Below are 17,113 nucleotides of genomic sequence, written 5' to 3'. Positions count from 1 at the left end.
CACTTACAGGTAAGGTGAGATTTGAGAAAACTACTCTACTAGGGTTTATTCCATAGAGTAAGAAAACCGCTGTTAGTGTTAGGGTTATTGGGTGAGAAACTCAAAAACATTAAAAGGCATATCTATATTTTTTAAATTTTTATTTTTTTTATTTAATTAATATATGATTGGGTTGACGGGTTGGTTTGAGTTATGCACCTCAGAATCATTACTCGAACCAATTACTAAAAAGAGGCATTGGTTTGGTTCGGATCAGATCCGACTACTCGTTGATTCCATAACCAATTTAATTGATTCGGTTCGGGTTCGGATGGATAATCGGATACCCATCACCCGTGCTCACTCCTAAGTACCGTTGTCGCGTTGTCATTTTTACCTTTTCTTCGTCTGAGTAACTTTTCTAACACTGTCAGGTAACTATGTACATTGTGTGATGTGACCCTTTTGATGATGACACATTAAAGCTAAATAATAAATTATTGAATTTATTACATCTTTCTTTTCCTTCCTTCTCCAAAAAGTGGATATAGATCAAAGATGTAACTCAGAAATTGCTGTCACCACTATGTTCGAAGTAAATTTTGGATAAAAAAAAGAAGAAAATAAAAATTTTAAATCACTTGGAATTTTTTTATTATTAAAATTTAACAAATTTAATAATTTATCATTTAGTTTTTACTGTGTTATCAAAAGGGTCATATTACACCATGTATATAGCTACTTGATAGCCATTATTGACAAAAAAAAATTACTCAGCGACAAAAAAATATAAATAACAATAAAACTTGATATTAGTGTATACAGATGACTCATTAAAAAATTAGTGTACATCTATTTACCGTAAAAAAATTTATATACACTTCTATTTTCTGTCCTTTTTTGCTAATTTAAAATTTTAAGTGAATAGTATTAGTTTTTTATTTTTGTTTTTAATTAACTATTAATATAATAAGTTATGAAATTAGATTAAATCATTATTAAATTAAAAAGTTTTAATCCTTTAAAGTTTTTCTTAATTTTAAGATTTAAAATTTAAGGACTAATTTTACTTATGTTATTTATTTTTTAATGAAATTGTATTTAACTAATTTATTTTAAATTGAAGATAATCAATTCATCAACCAAGCCGAACGCAATTTTATGAATTAAGATGGGTTGAAATCTATTAGTTTGTGGGTTGGGTTATGTACTTAGAAGTAGAGAATACAATCAGAAAGATTCATTTACTAAATCAAGTTGAATTAGTCTAGTTTATTAGTTTTTTTAAATAAGTGTTTAGACTTTAGAAAACGATAAATCTTTAAATAGAGATCTAATCTATAACATCTTATAGAACAAGACAAAAAATAGAGTTGCAAAAATATCGGAAATCCATAAACATGCAAATATATAACAATGAATAAATTATAACTTATTACCATTTATTTATCAGCATTTTTTGTCCTTTAACTGTGGGCTACAAATGTAATTTGTTGCTGATTTTTTTTTGTTTTTCACGATATTTTTCAACCCGATAAGTCAATAATTAATCCGTCGCGAATTTGAGCTTCATTTAAGAGTCTACCGCTGACCAATGAGTTACTGTATGTACAAGGCGATTCGAAACATGGTTCTTTAAGCCATGCTCTATAAATATATAGTCTTTGACTTAATTATAAGAAATCAAGTCATCAAATCGAAAAGGTTAAGTAATTAACCATTTAAAATTAGTGTGTATATATATTACTATGATGTCATATACCCAAAGAAAATTAAAACCTTGCACTGATCTTGTTATAACTTTTATAATCTTAAAATTCTAACTTTGTAATAGCCAACTAATAAGCATTGATCAATGCCATCTCCATTCATGAAAATGATCACTTAACTGCCGGCATAACGTTTTTCTCTATGTCACTTTTTTGTTAGCATCTTCGTACAAATATATGCTTAGTTCTATTCTTACTTTGGTTTGACCCTCATCTATATATGCAGAACCAATTTGAAGCTATTTCTTAGTCTTATATATCATTTGGCATTCTAATTATAATAATAATAATTTTAAAGGTCTCTAAATTCTGATTTTGAGTTAGGCAAGAATGGTTGGTAGCTTCCATGTTAGCATTCTTGTACATTTGTTGTTCATAGCAATAACAACACTTGTGTTAGTTTGGTTGCTACACTTCCGTGAAGGTGTTGCTTTCAATTCTTCAAACAAAGCCAAGATTTTTAATGTGAGTTTGTTCAATTCAAGCAATGATCAATTATTGTTTATGTATTTATTTATATCAATTTTTATTTGAATTAATGCATGCATATGTCTGACTAATAATTCCATTTTTTTTTTTGGTCTTTAAAATGTGTAGCTACATCCACTTCTAATGACAATTGGATTTGTTTTGGTTAGTGGAGAAGGTAAGCAAAGCTATGTTTTGATTATTTTCTATATTATAACTAATAATTAAAAAAAAAACTTTTAGCCTATAACTTATTATTATTATTATTATTATTATTATTATTATTATTATTAGGTTAAATTACACAGTTGATCCCTACACTTTTAGTCAAATTACAAATTAGTCCTTACACTTTAGAAGTTTGTAATTGAGTCCTTAAAGAGAATTAAAATTTATAATTTAGTCCCCGCCGGTCAAAAAATATTGATTTAACAGAATATTCTCAGAATATGCTGAGAATATTCTGTTAAAATAGATAATATACTGAGAATATTCTGTTAAATCAAATAATTTTTGAACGACGGAGACTAAATTGCAAATTTTAATTATCTTTAGGGACCTAATTACAAACTTTTAAAGTGAAATGACTAATTTTAATTTTACTACTGAAAGTGTAGGGACCAACGGTGTAATTTAACCTTTATTATTATTATTATTATTATTATTATTATTATTATTGTGATACATTTATATTATTACTTGCAACAGCTATCATGATATACAAATCTGCCCCTGGAAAACAGAGATCATTGAAGGTGGTTCACTTGTTATTGCATCTGGTAGCTCTAGCAACTGGAATTTTAGGAATTGTCACAGTTTTCAAATTCAAGAAAGAGGAGGGCCTTCCTAACATGTATACATTGCACTCATGGTTAGGCATGTCAGCTATCTGCTTTTTTGGTTTGCAGGTACTAATAATAAGTATCTTAAATTTATTTATGGTAAATTTTATTTTTCAGCGAAGATATCTTTTATTTTAACAAATTTTAATTATCAAGTTTGTTTTCCACTTTTCACTCAATTAAATAAATTAGTTTTCAAATTAGATTGTCTGTTTAAATGTTAAAAAATTTCAGTTAATTTAATTTCTACAAATGATATAAAATTTCTTTATACAGATAATTTCTGTTAGTTTTTTAATGGAAACATACATATTGATTATTTGTCTACCAAAATAAAAAGTTAGAAAGCTAATTTAACAATTAGAATTTGTTAAAAACAGGGTGCAGTTGGTTTGGCTTTTTATTTTTTATTTTATTTTCAAAATTTTTTATTTTAAAAAATTTGAAACAAAAATAAAAATAACATTTTTTTACTGTTCACTTTAGATTTTTTCTTTTTACTTCATTAAATTTTATAAACATAAATAAAAACAGAAAATAAAAATACAAACTAAATTTATTAAATTTTTAACTAAAAATTCGTTAGACTACATTTGGAATGGAGACCGAAACTGAGAGACTAAAACTAGAAGTTAAGATTAAATTAAGTCTCTTTATTATATTTGGTGTAAAGTATACAATACTAAATTATATTTTAATATTCTATTTAGTTCAAGATAAATATTGAGATAAAATAAAAATATTTATTAAAATATTTTTAATTATTAAAAGAATATTAAAACTTTAATCTTCATTCCTAAAAATTTTAATCCCATATGTCTTCGCTTTTTAAAAGAATTGAATTTTATTTCTTAAAACTAAAATTTTAGTTTCAGTCTCTAATTACCGAATACAATATTAAGTTCCAGTCCCATAGAAACAAGCACTCCCTTAGGTAGCGTTTTTTTAAGGTACTGTGACAGAAAACGGGGAGATTGAGACTCAATATTATGTTTGTTGGCTTAGAGACTGATACTAAAATTTTTGTCTCTATCCCCAAAATTTTAGTATTTCAGTACCTCCAAAAAGTGGGGACATATAGAGATTGAAACTTTTAAAGACAGAGACTGAAACTTTAATAACATTTTATACCTAAAATACTCTCATTTTAATTAATTAATTCTAATTTTATCTTTTGTACAAATTAAATTAGAACTTCATTTTTATTTCAATTTTTGTCTCCCACTTTACACCAAATAGAATACTGAGATTTATTTCAGTCACTGTCTCTAAATCTCTATCTCTCAGTATTAATCTTTCAGTATATGTTTTTCTACCAAATGCTACCTTAAAAGATTGATTTTGGATATATCTCTATTTGTTATTGAACTAACTAATTAAGCACTTTAATTACCCCCCCCCCCCCCGCCCGCCCCTTCTCTCTTTTTTTTTTTCAGTATATTCTTGGATTCTTTGCCTTCTTCTTCCCGGGAGCAGAAATGTACACAAGAGCATCACTATTGCCATGGCACAGGTTTATTGGAATGGTCATCTTCTTGCTTTCAGTTGGCACAGCTCAATTGGGTTTGGCTCAATATTTTCAGTTTCTGGGACTTTTCCGGAGCCAAGAAGCATTAATAGTGAACTTCACTGGCCTGTTACTCTTTCTATTTGCGGTCTTTGTTGCCCTTTCTAGAATTCTTCCTAGATATTCATAAATAGGTTACAATAATTACTTTCTGTCAATTTAATTTGAAATTCTATTACCCTAATATCAATAAGTTCATTTTGATTGCTCATGTTCCTTCCACCAAAAATGCTCAAGTACATTATTCCTTTTTTTTTAACATTCCATAATTCAAATATATGGAATTTTATTGGAGTTATAAGCTAAAAAAAAAAGAAAAAATTGAGATGGACAATGGTTATTAACATGGAAGAAAAAGAAAATGCTCAGAATTTTTGGACAGACAATTAATTTAATTTTTTACTTAAAAAAAATACTTAATCTGAATTGTTAGATGTGAGTTAATATGGGCTGTTCACATTCATACTTAGGGGTAGTAATAGGTAGGATAGGGTAGAGTTTGGAGCCAACCCTAACCCTCCATGTGAGTTGAAAATTTCATATAAATTTAACCCTATTCTATTCGCGGGTTGAGAATATCTCAACCCTAATCCTATCCGTTCTCAACCCGCGAGTACCCGACCCTACCTGCAGATTATAAAAAAAATACAACATTATTATATAAATTGATAATAATTTAAAATAGAACTGACTTTTATGTAAAAAAAAGTATTAAATTATCAATTAATAATCTTCTTTTAGTGGCTAAGGATTTTTTCATTTTTTGAGAGATCTTTAATTCAACATCCACTTGAAACATATTTTTATATAAGTATATAACATATACATATATAGGTGCGAATTAATCGAGTAGGATTGAAACTCAACCTACACCCTACCCTACCCACTGCGGATCAGGTTGACAACCCTACCCGACCGGGTAGGATCAGACTGGGTACCCACACGGATATAATACATATTGCCACCCCTATTCATACTATTATTTATCATTTGACATGCCACTTAGATTTTTATAAATATATTCTAAGGTAAACTACACAGATAAATTAATTGAGAATTAAAATGATGTAAATGTCATAAGTTAAATTTGTTATATGCATATCTTGTTGACCTAAATCAAATAAATTAAATTTGATTTATAATTTTTTAATGTAAATAGAATTAATTGAATTTGTTTTAGTATGTATATATTGTACCAATAGTAAATCAAATTAACTTGATTTAATTTACATCAAAAATTGTAAATCGAATTTACATAGAAGGTCAAATAAAACATGTATGTATTAAATTAAATTTAAAATATTTACATAATTTTAATTCTCAATCAATTTATTTATGTAATTTATTCACATTTTAATGATCAAAATATAATTCCTATTTTATAAATCAATATAAGTATGTTTGTGAATTTTAGAGAATAAATTAAATTAATTAAAATTTCAATAAATAAATTGTGAGATGAGTAAAAATTTAGTGATTAAATTGAGCGAATTTGCAAAATGATATATAAACATTAACAGAGCATTTATTTGAGGGTAGAAACTCAGGTGCAGTTGACTTCACGTGAAGTTGATAGTTGAGAGCAGTTAGATGATTTGAGTAATTTGACTAAATTTTCATCTAACGGCTCTCAGCTATTAATTTTACGTAAAGTCGACTGCAACTAAGTTTTCACCTTATTTGAGTATCATTGAGTTAATAAAAAAAATTTAATAAAATTTTTTATTTTTTATTTTTAATATGTTTAACAAATTTTTAATAATAAAAATAAAAATATTTAAAAAATTATAATTTACATTTTTTTAATATTTTGTAAAATAAAATAATTCGAAAAAAGATATTCAAACAAGCCCTGAATAGTGAATACTTTGAGAGCGGGGCTTATCCAAATGAGTATTACCAGTTTACCACTGCACACTGACCATGGCGCTCATTCCCTCTTCTTCCTGCGCCTTTCCCAAGATCCACACTGCTTTCTGCTTTAACAACCTTCCCAGTTATCAAGGCAGAGTGCGCATCTTCTGTAGCAAGAGAACCGGCAAACAGCGGTACCCTTCGGAGAAGAAGCAGCTCAGAACCAAGCACAAACACCTCCTTTCCGGTTCCAAGCTCACTAACAAGTTCGAGGGCACATGGAGGCTATTCAAGCTCCTCGTTCCACTCGATCAAGACCCTGGCAAGGACTTTTTAGACATTTCCGATGCCCTTCTCCAACAAATTGCTAAGGTTCTCAAGTTTCCGGTAATTAACTAACTACTCTTTTTACTTCTCTTTCAATTCCGCAACATTTTTTTTTTTAATTTTTCTGTGGAGTGTTTAAATTTTTTTTCTTTCGAATGGTGTGTCAGGTTGCTTCGTTGTTGCCACGAGAAGCTTTCTCGGTTGTTAGGAAGTCCTTTGATGCTCGCAAGGTATGTAACAGTAACATTCATCTGCCTCATCACAGTTATGATTTGTGGTTTACATTTTGCATGATTGATTTTAAAATTAGGAGGAATATTTTTCTTTTTACCTGAATTTTGCATAGCTTTTTGTCCATTTTTTTTTAAATTTATTTGTCTTGTGCTAATTTAGAACTTTTGGTTATGGAAGCTTTGGTGCATGATATGAAACCACTCTTAGACTTATTTAGGGTGCGCTTGATTCTGATTATTCGGAAAGCAATTTTACATTAAACTCGTGTCCTTAGAAATGCTTAGATTTCTCAGAATTAAGATCTTGATTATTGGTTGTAGTCCAGTTTTGTTGTTTCTGCTACTGCTGGCTCAAGTTGTCTTGCTACTTATAAAATTTACACAAAAATGTGAGAAGTGAGAATTGATTTTTTTCATCAGTTAAAAGAAGAAAGAAAAGCTGAGTTTTTGTGAAAAGAAGCAAACCAAAGGCCCCCTTAATCTATGTCTGCTAAGTTTCAATTATTTGGTTTTGACATGTAATTATATGTATGCTGGATAGTGTGTACGTGGAATTCATCCATGCATATGTGATGTTCATAACTTTTGAAGTAGTTCATTGCTCATACTTTTCCATGTTACAAGTAAAACAAGGTTTTTAAAATTGCTTTAGAAGCTATCACTTCATCATCTTATTTGGTTTTGTTGATGCTCTTTTAGAGAGTCAAGGAGCCCAAATTTGTGCATACTGTTGATGTGGATGTTGAAAGACTCATCAGCCTGCAACCTCGAACTCGCGACTTCATCTCTCGGTTGGAGCCCAAGGTCGGCCTTGTGGAACACATGCAAGACCGAAAAGATTGTGGTGATTTGATAAGTATCGTACGTGACTATAAAGAGACTGCAGTGAAAGGGGAAAATGGACATAGCATTTTATCAGGGGAGTTGCACCAGACCAAAGTTTCTAGAAAGCCTAAAATTGTGGTAGTGGGTGGTGGGCCTTCTGGCCTATTTGCTACTCTTGTTCTTGCAGAGCTTGGTGCAGATGTTACTATAATAGAAAGAGGGCAACCAGTAGAAAAAAGAGGGCGTGATATTGGTGCTCTTGTAGTTCGTCGAATTCTAGAGTTGGAAAGTAACTTCTGCTTCGGAGAGGTTGTTCTATGCATTTTTATTTATTTCTTTAAATGATGGTTTATTATCTCGGTAAATAGATATTTCATTCATGATTGCAACATTGATCACATTTTACTTGGTTATATTCTTGTACAGTCTTGTAGCTACAATTTGATTGTTTTTCATGACAGCCAATAGGCAGGAATTTTATCCTGACATGTTACTAGTGTTTTTGAAAATTATGTGCACCCTTGTAATGCTCGTGTTGGTCGCAACTTGTAAGAGATTAAACAATACATCTGAAAATCATAAGTGGGATATAACTACCGGTATTTGGTTACCTCTGTTAATTTTCCGTGATTCTTGCATTTCTTTCATTATTCAACTAGTCTTTCTACTATGTGATTTATTGTGTGTTTTACCTTTTCATTTATTAAGCACTTATGTTTGGCAGGGTGGTGCAGGTACTTGGAGTGATGGAAAATTGGTAACTAGAATAGGACGTAACACTGGCAGTGTTCTTGCGGTTAGTTCCCATGCTGTGCACTTGTAAACTCGTTATGCACGCTCTCTTAATTTGGGATAAATCTTTGAATTCTTTCTGTCTCATTATTTTAATTTTTTTATTTTTCATACTTCTATGCCATTAGTTACTCAATAGGTGAAAGGTTTTTTTCATTTTAGATTATGAGAACTCTAGTGCATTTTGGAGCTCCAGAACAGATATTGATCGATGGAAAGCCTCATTTGGGAACAGATAGGCTGGTTCCATTACTTCGCAACTTTAGGAGACATCTGCAAGATTTGGGTGTGAGTTCCAACCACTTCTTTCGATTGAGAATAAACTCTTATGTAAATTATGTAGATGTACTTTCCCAGGTTCCCTTTCTGAAGTTGTCTTCATTTTGGTCAACTGCTGCCTTTTTGTTTCAGGTCACCATCAAGTTTGGGACAAGGGTAGATGATATAGTTATAAAAGACGGACATGCTCAGGGGGTTACAGTGTCAGAATCAGCTGATAAATTACGGTTAAGAAGCCAGAAGATGGAATATGATGCAGTTGTTCTGGCTGTTGGTCATTCTGCTCGTGATATATATCAAATGCTTCTTTCCCATAACGTGGAATTGATACCAAAAGATTTTGCTGTGAGTTTCTGTAGACATCTTCTTATAAGTATATATTTCAATTTATTATAATTTTGATACCATTTTGTTATATTCCCGATGCTTCTCTGTTTTCTTATCCATCTGTAACATTATATGCCCTTCTGGCAAATTTGAGGCGTCTTTCTAGAGGAATAAAATAATCTTATATTTTGGTGTTTGCTTTTACAATTGTTATCGTCATGATTCCTTACAGGTTGGGCTACGGATTGAGCATCCTCAAGAACTAATAAATAGCATTCAGGTTTGAATCTAGTCAAAATTGTTTGTGTTTCTTTAAATTTATTTATATTTTAAAATTTTTTGGTTGAATTCCTTTGCAATGGCATGTCAGATGAATTTGCAAGATAATTTACATTAGTTTGGTCTAGTGAAATATGTTTAACAAGTTTGCCAAACTATGACATCTCAATTGATGGTATGGTTCACCAGATTCTCCCTAAAAAGCCATTTTCTCTTCCCCAAAAAAATTATGGGTGGAAATCAGCGGAACTGAATTCTACACATTTTAAAAAAGTAAAAATAACTAGTTTACATGTTTATCCTTATAAGATTAAAATATTCCATATTACATGCAAAACTCTAATGTCTTCCTTGATTCTGTCTAGAGTTTGACAGATCATCCATCGAAGCATTCTCTTCTTTGCCACATCAAACTTATGCTAAACTCGTCTATGTTAAATTTATTGCAAAGTGTTACATAGTCGGTCTCAATTCCCAAATCCGAATGAAATAGAACGGTTGTTTTAGGTTGTCAACAACCAATGTAAAAACTTGGCCAAATCTCTATGACAAGGAACTCTTATTAGTTATTACTAAATGATTGGTAATTAATTAATTATTGCATTTTTTTTTGTTTTATACCCATACTTAGCCACAAGTACTGGTAAGACATGTCCTTTTGGATCCCAATGAATAAAATTAAACAAAAAATCTATACAAAATAATATATAGTACTTTAGAACTATTAATTGGTGGAAAAATGAGATGATAAAGATTTATTTTATTTGCTTACATTTGAAACTGTTTATTACAGCTAATTTATTCATTTATCAAGATTATGATCCATGCAAATTTATCCATTTAAATTTGTAGTATTCTGAATTGGCATCTGAGGTTGCTCGTGGACGTGGTAAAGTTCCCGTGGCTGATTACAAAGTTGCCAACTATATTGACAAAGAGGATTTACGTGAATCATATGATCCAATGGTAGCAAATCGTAGTTGCTACTCTTTCTGCATGTGTCCCGGTGGGCAGGTATGCATTCTCCTTTACTTCTATCATATTAGTTGGAGTATGTTTCTTTTCTGTATTGATTCCATGCAAATAAAGGTGCATGGCATGTCATGTTTGTTCCTATCTAGTGACGGCATGTCGGCATGACAAAAATTAGTTAATTATTTTCAAACAATAGGGGATAGCATATTTGGTTGTAATGGATGCATTAGTTGTTTGGAGCACTTAACAATAGGGTATAATGTATGTAGCAAACTTAGTAAACTGTGAAATGTTGGAACTTATAGGTTGTTCTCACCAGCACAGATCCATCAGAAATGTGCATCAATGGCATGTCATTCTCTCGGCGGGCATCTAGGTGGGCAAATGCTGCACTTGTGGTGACAGTCACAATGAAGGATTTTGAAGCTTTGAATTACTATGGTCCTCTTGCAGGGGTTGAATTTCAGGTAGTTATATCTATTTATGTAATCTGAGTTTTTTCTTCTTATTCTTTTAAATACTTAAACAAAATGTTTGTTTCATTATACTTTTTCAGGTGTTTTTAATTATCGAAAACAACTTTCTTGCCTATTGTTTATAATAAATATAATCCCTAGTGCAAAGTTTTAACTATTTAATCAGTTAAGTACAGAATATCTATAGTCTGCATATCTAGAAATTTGGCGGCATCTATTTTTATCTAATATTTCTATTATTTAGAGAGAGTTTGAACGCAAAGCTGCTATGATGGGCGGAGGAAATTTTATAGTGCCTGTGCAGACAGCTACAGACTTTCTCAACAAATTGTCAGGTAAAAATGATCAATTATTATTTATTACCTTTTTTTTAACTCTTACTCTCTCAGGCTTTCAGCTATTAAATTAGCTTAGCTTAGAATTACTTTTGTGCCAGGATCTTCTCTACCCCCATCAAGTTATCGTTTGGGTGTGAAGGCAGCAAATCTTCATCAGCTATTTCCAGATCATATAACTGAAGCTTTGCAACATTCACTAGTGAAATTTGACAAGGAGGTTTGTGACTTTCATGCTCTTACTAATCTAGTATCCACTGGATTTAATAAAATTATCTAACAGCATTACTCATTCCATGATATTCATTTATTTAATTTAATTTTTCAAACTTCCAAAATTTTCAGTTACCAGGATTTATCTGCAAGGAGGCTCTACTTCATGGTGTAGAGGTAATAAAATTCTTATGATATTCCCTAACTCCTACTTCATTTTGCAGCCATTAATTAAAACTTCTGTATGAAGCCCATTACTGTTGTGACTTTATATAATTGTTGCTGATTTGTGCTGAACAATGTTTCATTCCAGACTAGGACCAGTTCTCCGATTCAGATTCCTCGTGATATTCTCTCTTATGAAAGCACTTCAGTAAAGGGACTGTATCCAGTTGGTGAAGGAGCAGGTTATGCCGGTGGAATTGTTAGTGCAGCCGTTGATGGAATGCATGCTGGTTTCGCTGTAGCAAAACAATTAAGCTTATTTCACGGTGATCTCGAGTCTGTTCTCGGAAAGACTCAGAGTTTTGGGTTTGTCAAGTACTAGAATAGATCCAACTTTTTGAGGATTTAACTATTCTTCATGGCAGCGACACTGTCTCGAAATGCGTATTCTGTTTCTTGTTGGTTGTGCTTGCTTGCTGTGGATGGTGGAAGTAGAAGAGGTATGCGGTGCTTTAACAGTTTAACTCTCCCTTTTGTTTTCATCTCCTTTCAGTGTTTTTAGTTTGCCATGGAAGATGCATGAGATTACTTGCACATTTCATTATAATTTCTCATCTACCAGGGATGGTAACTTTGAGTGTTCATTGCAAATTTGCACTTGCAGTTTTCTCCACAGTGATCATGAGTTGGGAACCATACATGTTCAAATGGTGCTTTGAGGTTGGAGCTTTTAACAAGGAACTGCATTTTGGTGATCACAAGCTTCACAAAACATTTACGTAGCTAGAAACATAGAATGTGTAAATGATATTCAGAGACGGTGCTGACTACTTGTCTGCCGCGACGGCCATTGGAAGTCACAGAGCTTTCACTGCTTACCTTCGCCATAGAATGAGGAAGAAAAGGATACAGTGATGGTAGTAAAAGTGATTGAAAGTTGTATTTTGGTTTTTTATTTTTTGTCCTTACGGAACGAAAAGAAAGCAGTGAGTTGATGGAGCTTTTAAAATAAGAACATTGAATGTCCTGTGATGTCTTAACCATTGAAGATGATAACTTATGGTTCGGTCAAAACCTCTTTTTAAATAAAAAATAAACGATGAAAGATTGGCTACATTTTTGTTACAAAATCTCATGGAGGGAGTACGGTAGGGGTTATCCAAAAAGTTCCTAAAACTAGTTGCGCCGCGGGAAGGATAAAAGAGGAAAAAGCGCCGTTGCCGGGGATCGAACCCGGGTCACCCGCGTGACAGGCGGGAATACTCACCACTATACTACAACGACTTTGTTGAGATTATCTTCTTATTTTTCATATATCAACGCATATTTCCGTTTCCTTCCCCATTTCAATTTCAGACTCCTCCTTTCCACTCACACACTACACTTGCGACTGTAAGGAAGCCTTCAAAGGACGCTAAGAAGAACAAGGATGAGTGGTATGCCTGTGCTGAGGTGAGGTAAGCTCATTCATGCCCTCAAATGTTTCATTCTAATTTGTGTTGGAAGATTTTTAATCATGCAATTGCGGCAATGCCATGGCGGTAATGGCCTAGCATTTCTTTTTGTTTTTTAAAATTTGAGGGTTATTTTGGTAATTTAGAAAACCCAGAACAGATATCACCTTTTCACAAAATCCCCTGTGGCGCTGCTGGAAGAACCACCGGCGGCGCGCCACCATCCGGCTCCAACTCTCCCGTTCTCTCTGCTGCTGGAGGCGCAGTTCGAAGCTATCGCCGAGACGGTCGCGCCATCTCCTACGCAGGTCCAGTCTGTTCCCTTTTTTCTGGTTCGTTCCTTTCTTTCTTCTTTTTTGTCTCTCAGTTTGTTAGTTCCTTCCTTTCTCTGAAATTATGAACCTCTCTTCTTCCATCCTTTATTTCAATTTACATAGGTTCATTAGGACTTGATGTTATGTTTATTTGTTGAATTTGCTGAATTAACTGCACGCCTTATGAGTTATGAGTAGAAAATTGCTTATATTGATTAGATTTTATAATTCATTACAAGGAGCTACTTTATCGCGACGCACCGTGTCTTGTAGTATATGATTCTCACCCAAATAAACATGACACAAACTCTATAATTAAGCATGCACATAGGTCTCACAAATGGCTATTTTGTAAAGTGGAGAAGAATCAAGAATGGGACACTTTTCAATTTTTTTAAATAATTGATTGATGTGCTTAACTTTTAGTTATATATATGGTGCAGTAACTCAATGTGTTGCTACTTGCCCACATCATGTTAAACAATGCAGCAAAACTAATGAAGGGAATATGTATTTCCCTTCTCAAATGCTGTAAAAGTATGTCCCAGCTCAAGCAAATACAGACCCCGATATGTACTGTGGGTTTACAGCAAGACAGGCACACCCTGAACAAGCTCATGGCCTTTTGCGTCCACTCATCTGTTGGAGACTTTCACTATGCACACAGAATCTTCAACCACATCCACGAGCCTAGTTTGTTTGTATACAATATCATGATCAAAGCATTTGTGAAAAGGGGTAGTTTTAGAGAGGCCGTTTCTCTCTTTGGGCGAATGAGATATGATGCCATGTCACCGGATAATTATACGTATCCTTATGTTTTGAAGGCTATTGGTTGCATTGGAGAGGTTCATGAAGGGCAGAAGGTTCATGCCTTTGTGGTCAAGACTGAACTGGAGTCTGATCCATATGTTTGTAACTCACTGATGGATATGTATGCTGAATTGGGTAAAGTTGGTTGTTTCAAACAGCTATTTGATGAAATGCTTGAGAGAGACACAGTTTCTTGGAACATCATGATTGCAGGATATGCAAGGTGTGGGAAATTCCAAGAAGCTATTGATGTTTTTCAGCAAATGCAAAAAGAAAGCAATGAGAAGCCTAATGAAGCCACAGTTGTAGGTACTCTGGCAGCTTGTTCAGCATTGAAAAATATCAAAGTTGGCATGGAAACTCATAATTATATTAAAAAAGAACTAGATTTAACGGCTAAAATAGGGAATGCATTGTTAGATATGTATTGTAAGTGTGGGTGTTTGAGTGAAGCACAGAAAATTTTTTATGAGATGCCAGAAAAAAATGTGAATTGCTGGACTACTATGGTAGCTGGGTATGTAAATTGCGGTCAGCTGGATGAAGCTCGAGCTTTGTTTGAGAGAAGTCCCTCTCGGGATATTGTTCTTTGGACTGCTATGATTAATGGGTATGTGCAATTTAATCGTTTTGACGAGGCAATTGCATTGTTTCAGGAGATGCAAAACAGAGGAATCAACCCAGACAAGTTCATTTTGGTCAGTCTCCTTACTGGTTGTGCTCAATTGGGGGCTCTAGAGCAAGGCAAGTGGATTCATAATTACATAGATGAGAGCAGAATCAAAGTCGATGCCGTGGTTGGTACTGCACTGATTGAAATGTATGCTAAATGTGGTTATATAGAGAAATCTTTGGAGGTTTTTTACGGATTGAGGCAAAAGGATACTGCGACATGGACTTCAATTATTTATGGGCTTGCCATGAATGGTAGGGCAAGCAAAGCTCTTGAGCTATTTGAAGCAATGTTAACATTTGGGGCAAGACCGGATGGGATTACCTTTATTGCTGTGCTGAGTGCATGTTGTCATGGAGGATTGGTAGAAGAAGGCCGTAAATATTTTCATTCCATGAAAAGAATATATCTTGTTGAGCCAAAATTAGTACACTACGGGTGTTTCGTTGACCTTCTTGGTAGAGCTGGACTATTAGATGAAGCGGAGGAGTTGATAAAGAAGTTTCCAGATCAAAACAGTGAGATGATAGCTCCACTTTATGGTGCTTTGCTAAGTGCCTGCAGACTTCATGGCAATATCGATATGGGTGAAAGGCTTGCTATGGCACTAGCAAAAGTTAAATCTAGTGATTCGAGTCTTCATACACTTCTTGCTAACATTTATGCTTATGCTGACAAATGGGAAGATGTGAGCAAGGTGAGAAGTAAGATGAAAGACATGGGAATAAAGAAGGTTCCAGGATGTAGTGCTATTGAGGTCAATGGGAACAAGGGTACAGCGTGGTCGCTTTCCCATTTTACAGCCAATAGTGGTCTTCCTACATGAGATAGCTAATCAGCAATTCCTCTGATAACCTATAAACGTGTGGGTAATTTTGCTCAAATGATCTTCATGTGTAAAATTGTTAAATTTTTTGCTCTTAAATCCCACAAGTGAGTTGCACATTGAATATTGAATTCATATAATGCTACAGAAATATGCAATTATGTAAGCTCTTGTCTGCATTCTGTGTATGATGGGATTGGGTTGTAAGGGAAGATGAATGGTTGCTGTCTACAGTTGTGGATGGAGTGCTAAAACAATGCTTAAAGTCATAGGAAAATCTGATCATGTCAGAAAAGTGCCAAGTTTTAATGTTGCCTTTTTCTATATATCACTCTTCTTTCATGGATCACCTCATTTCCAAATATAAGGTCATAGAATCAGCTAAAATCATCCCCAGTTCCTCTTTGGCTTTATCAGACAGATATTCAAGAGTCTTCTCTTTATTCAGACTATATCGATTGATTGTCAGGCATATTTTCATCATCTTCTCTGTTCTGTAATGAATGTGCTCATGTCAGAGTAGTTAGTTGATCTAAGTAAACTAGATATTCAAATGATCTTTCAGAATCTCATAGTTTTCTTAACTCTGCATTTGAATCTGAAAGATGCTATTCTTTTTTGGTGTTGAAGTATATTATGCATAAGAGTGCTGTGTATGCATGCCTTGAGGGTAGTTGATGCTTTTTCTAAGGTTTTTCAAATCTCTTATTTATTTTATTTTCTAAGCTGGCCTTCATACCAGATGGAGTCAATTATATATAGACAGGAAGATCCACAGGTGTAATAAAATATAATCAAAATTAGAAGGATTGCATGAACTCTTATTTGCTTCTGTGAATTTTATTGTGAAGATGCACACAACTACCAATGATGTCATTTACTCATTATTGAATTAACATTGATAAAGTATGCTTGCTTTATATGTATAGAAGTTAGGGAAATAGCTCCTTTATTGATGCATAATACTATTCTTGTAGTTGTCACAAATAGAAACTTTAATGTGAATGAATGCTTCTGCAGAATTTGTTTTGAATTAGGAACTTGTTTGATGCAGAGATCTGTCTAGGAATCTAAAGTTGCTTTTAGTACATAGAGAATTGGATTACTAAAACAAAAAATATCATAACAAGGACATAAAACAAAGTTCTATTGGATTCTATCGAATTGAATGGTAAGAAAAAGATTGAATATGACCCTGAAAAGACATCCATAGACATAATGGAATGTTTTAAAATGTGTTTCTCTTTTCTGTTTGTCTTCTAACAAATATATTTAATTAAAATTCTTAAAATAAAAAAATACAGCCATATTTTAACACGTGTAATAAT

General features: G+C 32.9%; 3 protein-coding genes and 1 non-coding gene across 6 annotated transcripts; 3 read left to right on the top strand and 1 right to left on the bottom strand.

The window, feature by feature from the left end:
- The first annotated feature begins 2,018 nt into the window (after window positions 1-2,018).
- Window positions 2,019-4,837, top strand: LOC130954044 (probable ascorbate-specific transmembrane electron transporter 1). Its single transcript, XM_057880784.1, has 4 exons — window positions 2,019-2,213; window positions 2,346-2,394; window positions 2,925-3,124; window positions 4,495-4,837. The coding sequence occupies exons 1-4, from the start codon at window positions 2,079-2,081 to the stop codon at window positions 4,753-4,755; spliced, it is 645 nt and encodes a 214-aa protein (XP_057736767.1). The 5' UTR covers window positions 2,019-2,078; the 3' UTR covers window positions 4,756-4,837.
- Window positions 4,838-6,524: 1,687 nt separating this feature from the next.
- LOC130956370 (uncharacterized) lies at window positions 6,525-12,811 on the top strand. Of its 2 annotated transcripts, XM_057883405.1 has the most exons (14): window positions 6,525-6,866; window positions 6,974-7,036; window positions 7,739-8,173; window positions 8,589-8,660; window positions 8,819-8,944; window positions 9,068-9,280; window positions 9,495-9,542; window positions 10,394-10,555; window positions 10,822-10,983; window positions 11,237-11,327; window positions 11,429-11,547; window positions 11,673-11,717; window positions 11,854-12,205; window positions 12,370-12,811. In XM_057883405.1, exons 1-13 carry the CDS (start codon window positions 6,549-6,551, stop codon window positions 12,085-12,087), a joined length of 2,088 nt encoding a protein of 695 aa, XP_057739388.1. In that variant the 5' UTR covers window positions 6,525-6,548; the 3' UTR covers window positions 12,088-12,205; window positions 12,370-12,811. The 2 variants fall into 2 exon arrangements, with proteins under 2 accessions (XP_057739388.1, XP_057739389.1); XM_057883406.1 differs by lacking the exon at window positions 12,370-12,811 and having other exon boundaries at window positions 11,412-11,547; window positions 11,854-12,045.
- Window positions 12,812-12,917: 106 nt separating this feature from the next.
- On the bottom strand, window positions 12,918-12,989 carry TRNAD-GUC (transfer RNA aspartic acid (anticodon GUC)). Its single transcript has one exon. It is a non-coding gene; the product is annotated as a tRNA-Asp (tRNA).
- A 147-nt stretch (window positions 12,990-13,136) lies between these two features.
- On the top strand, window positions 13,137-16,237 carry LOC130956372 (pentatricopeptide repeat-containing protein At1g31430). 2 transcript variants are annotated; one of them, XM_057883408.1, is made up of 2 exons: window positions 13,137-13,467; window positions 13,917-16,237. In XM_057883408.1, exon 2 carries the CDS (start codon window positions 13,947-13,949, stop codon window positions 15,783-15,785), a length of 1,839 nt encoding a protein of 612 aa, XP_057739391.1. In that variant the 5' UTR covers window positions 13,137-13,467; window positions 13,917-13,946; the 3' UTR covers window positions 15,786-16,237. The 2 variants fall into 2 exon arrangements, with proteins under 2 accessions (XP_057739391.1, XP_057739390.1); XM_057883407.1 differs by having other exon boundaries at window positions 13,137-13,491.
- The last annotated feature ends 876 nt before the right edge of the window (window positions 16,238-17,113 follow it).

Source organism: Arachis stenosperma, chromosome 10, assembly GCF_014773155.1.
Source record: "Arachis stenosperma cultivar V10309 chromosome 10, arast.V10309.gnm1.PFL2, whole genome shotgun sequence".
NCBI lineage: Eukaryota > Viridiplantae > Streptophyta > Magnoliopsida > Fabales > Fabaceae > Arachis > Arachis stenosperma.
The sequence above is the reverse complement of the archived record's forward strand: the minus strand, read 5'-3'. Positions and strand labels throughout refer to the sequence as shown.

Bases quoted from the DNA above. Each gene is read 5' to 3' on its own strand.
- LOC130956370 (XM_057883405.1), top strand. From the start codon at position 6,549: ATGGCGCTCATTCCCTCTTCTTCCTGCGCCTTTCCCAAGATCCACACT. The intron at 8,661-8,818 runs GTTAGTTCCCAT...TTTTCATTTTAG, and splicing joins ACACTGGCAGTGTTCTTGCG to ATTATGAGAACTCTAGTGCA. The intron at 9,543-10,393 runs GTTTGAATCTAG...TTAAATTTGTAG, and splicing joins AACTAATAAATAGCATTCAG to TATTCTGAATTGGCATCTGA.
- LOC130954044 (XM_057880784.1), top strand. From the start codon at position 2,079: ATGGTTGGTAGCTTCCATGTTAGCATTCTTGTACATTTGTTGTTCATA. The intron at 2,395-2,924 runs GTAAGCAAAGCT...TACTTGCAACAG, and splicing joins TGTTTTGGTTAGTGGAGAAG to CTATCATGATATACAAATCT. The intron at 3,125-4,494 runs GTACTAATAATA...TTTTTTTTTCAG, and splicing joins TCTGCTTTTTTGGTTTGCAG to TATATTCTTGGATTCTTTGC.
- LOC130956372 (XM_057883408.1), top strand. From the start codon at position 13,947: ATGTTAAACAATGCAGCAAAACTAATGAAGGGAATATGTATTTCCCTT.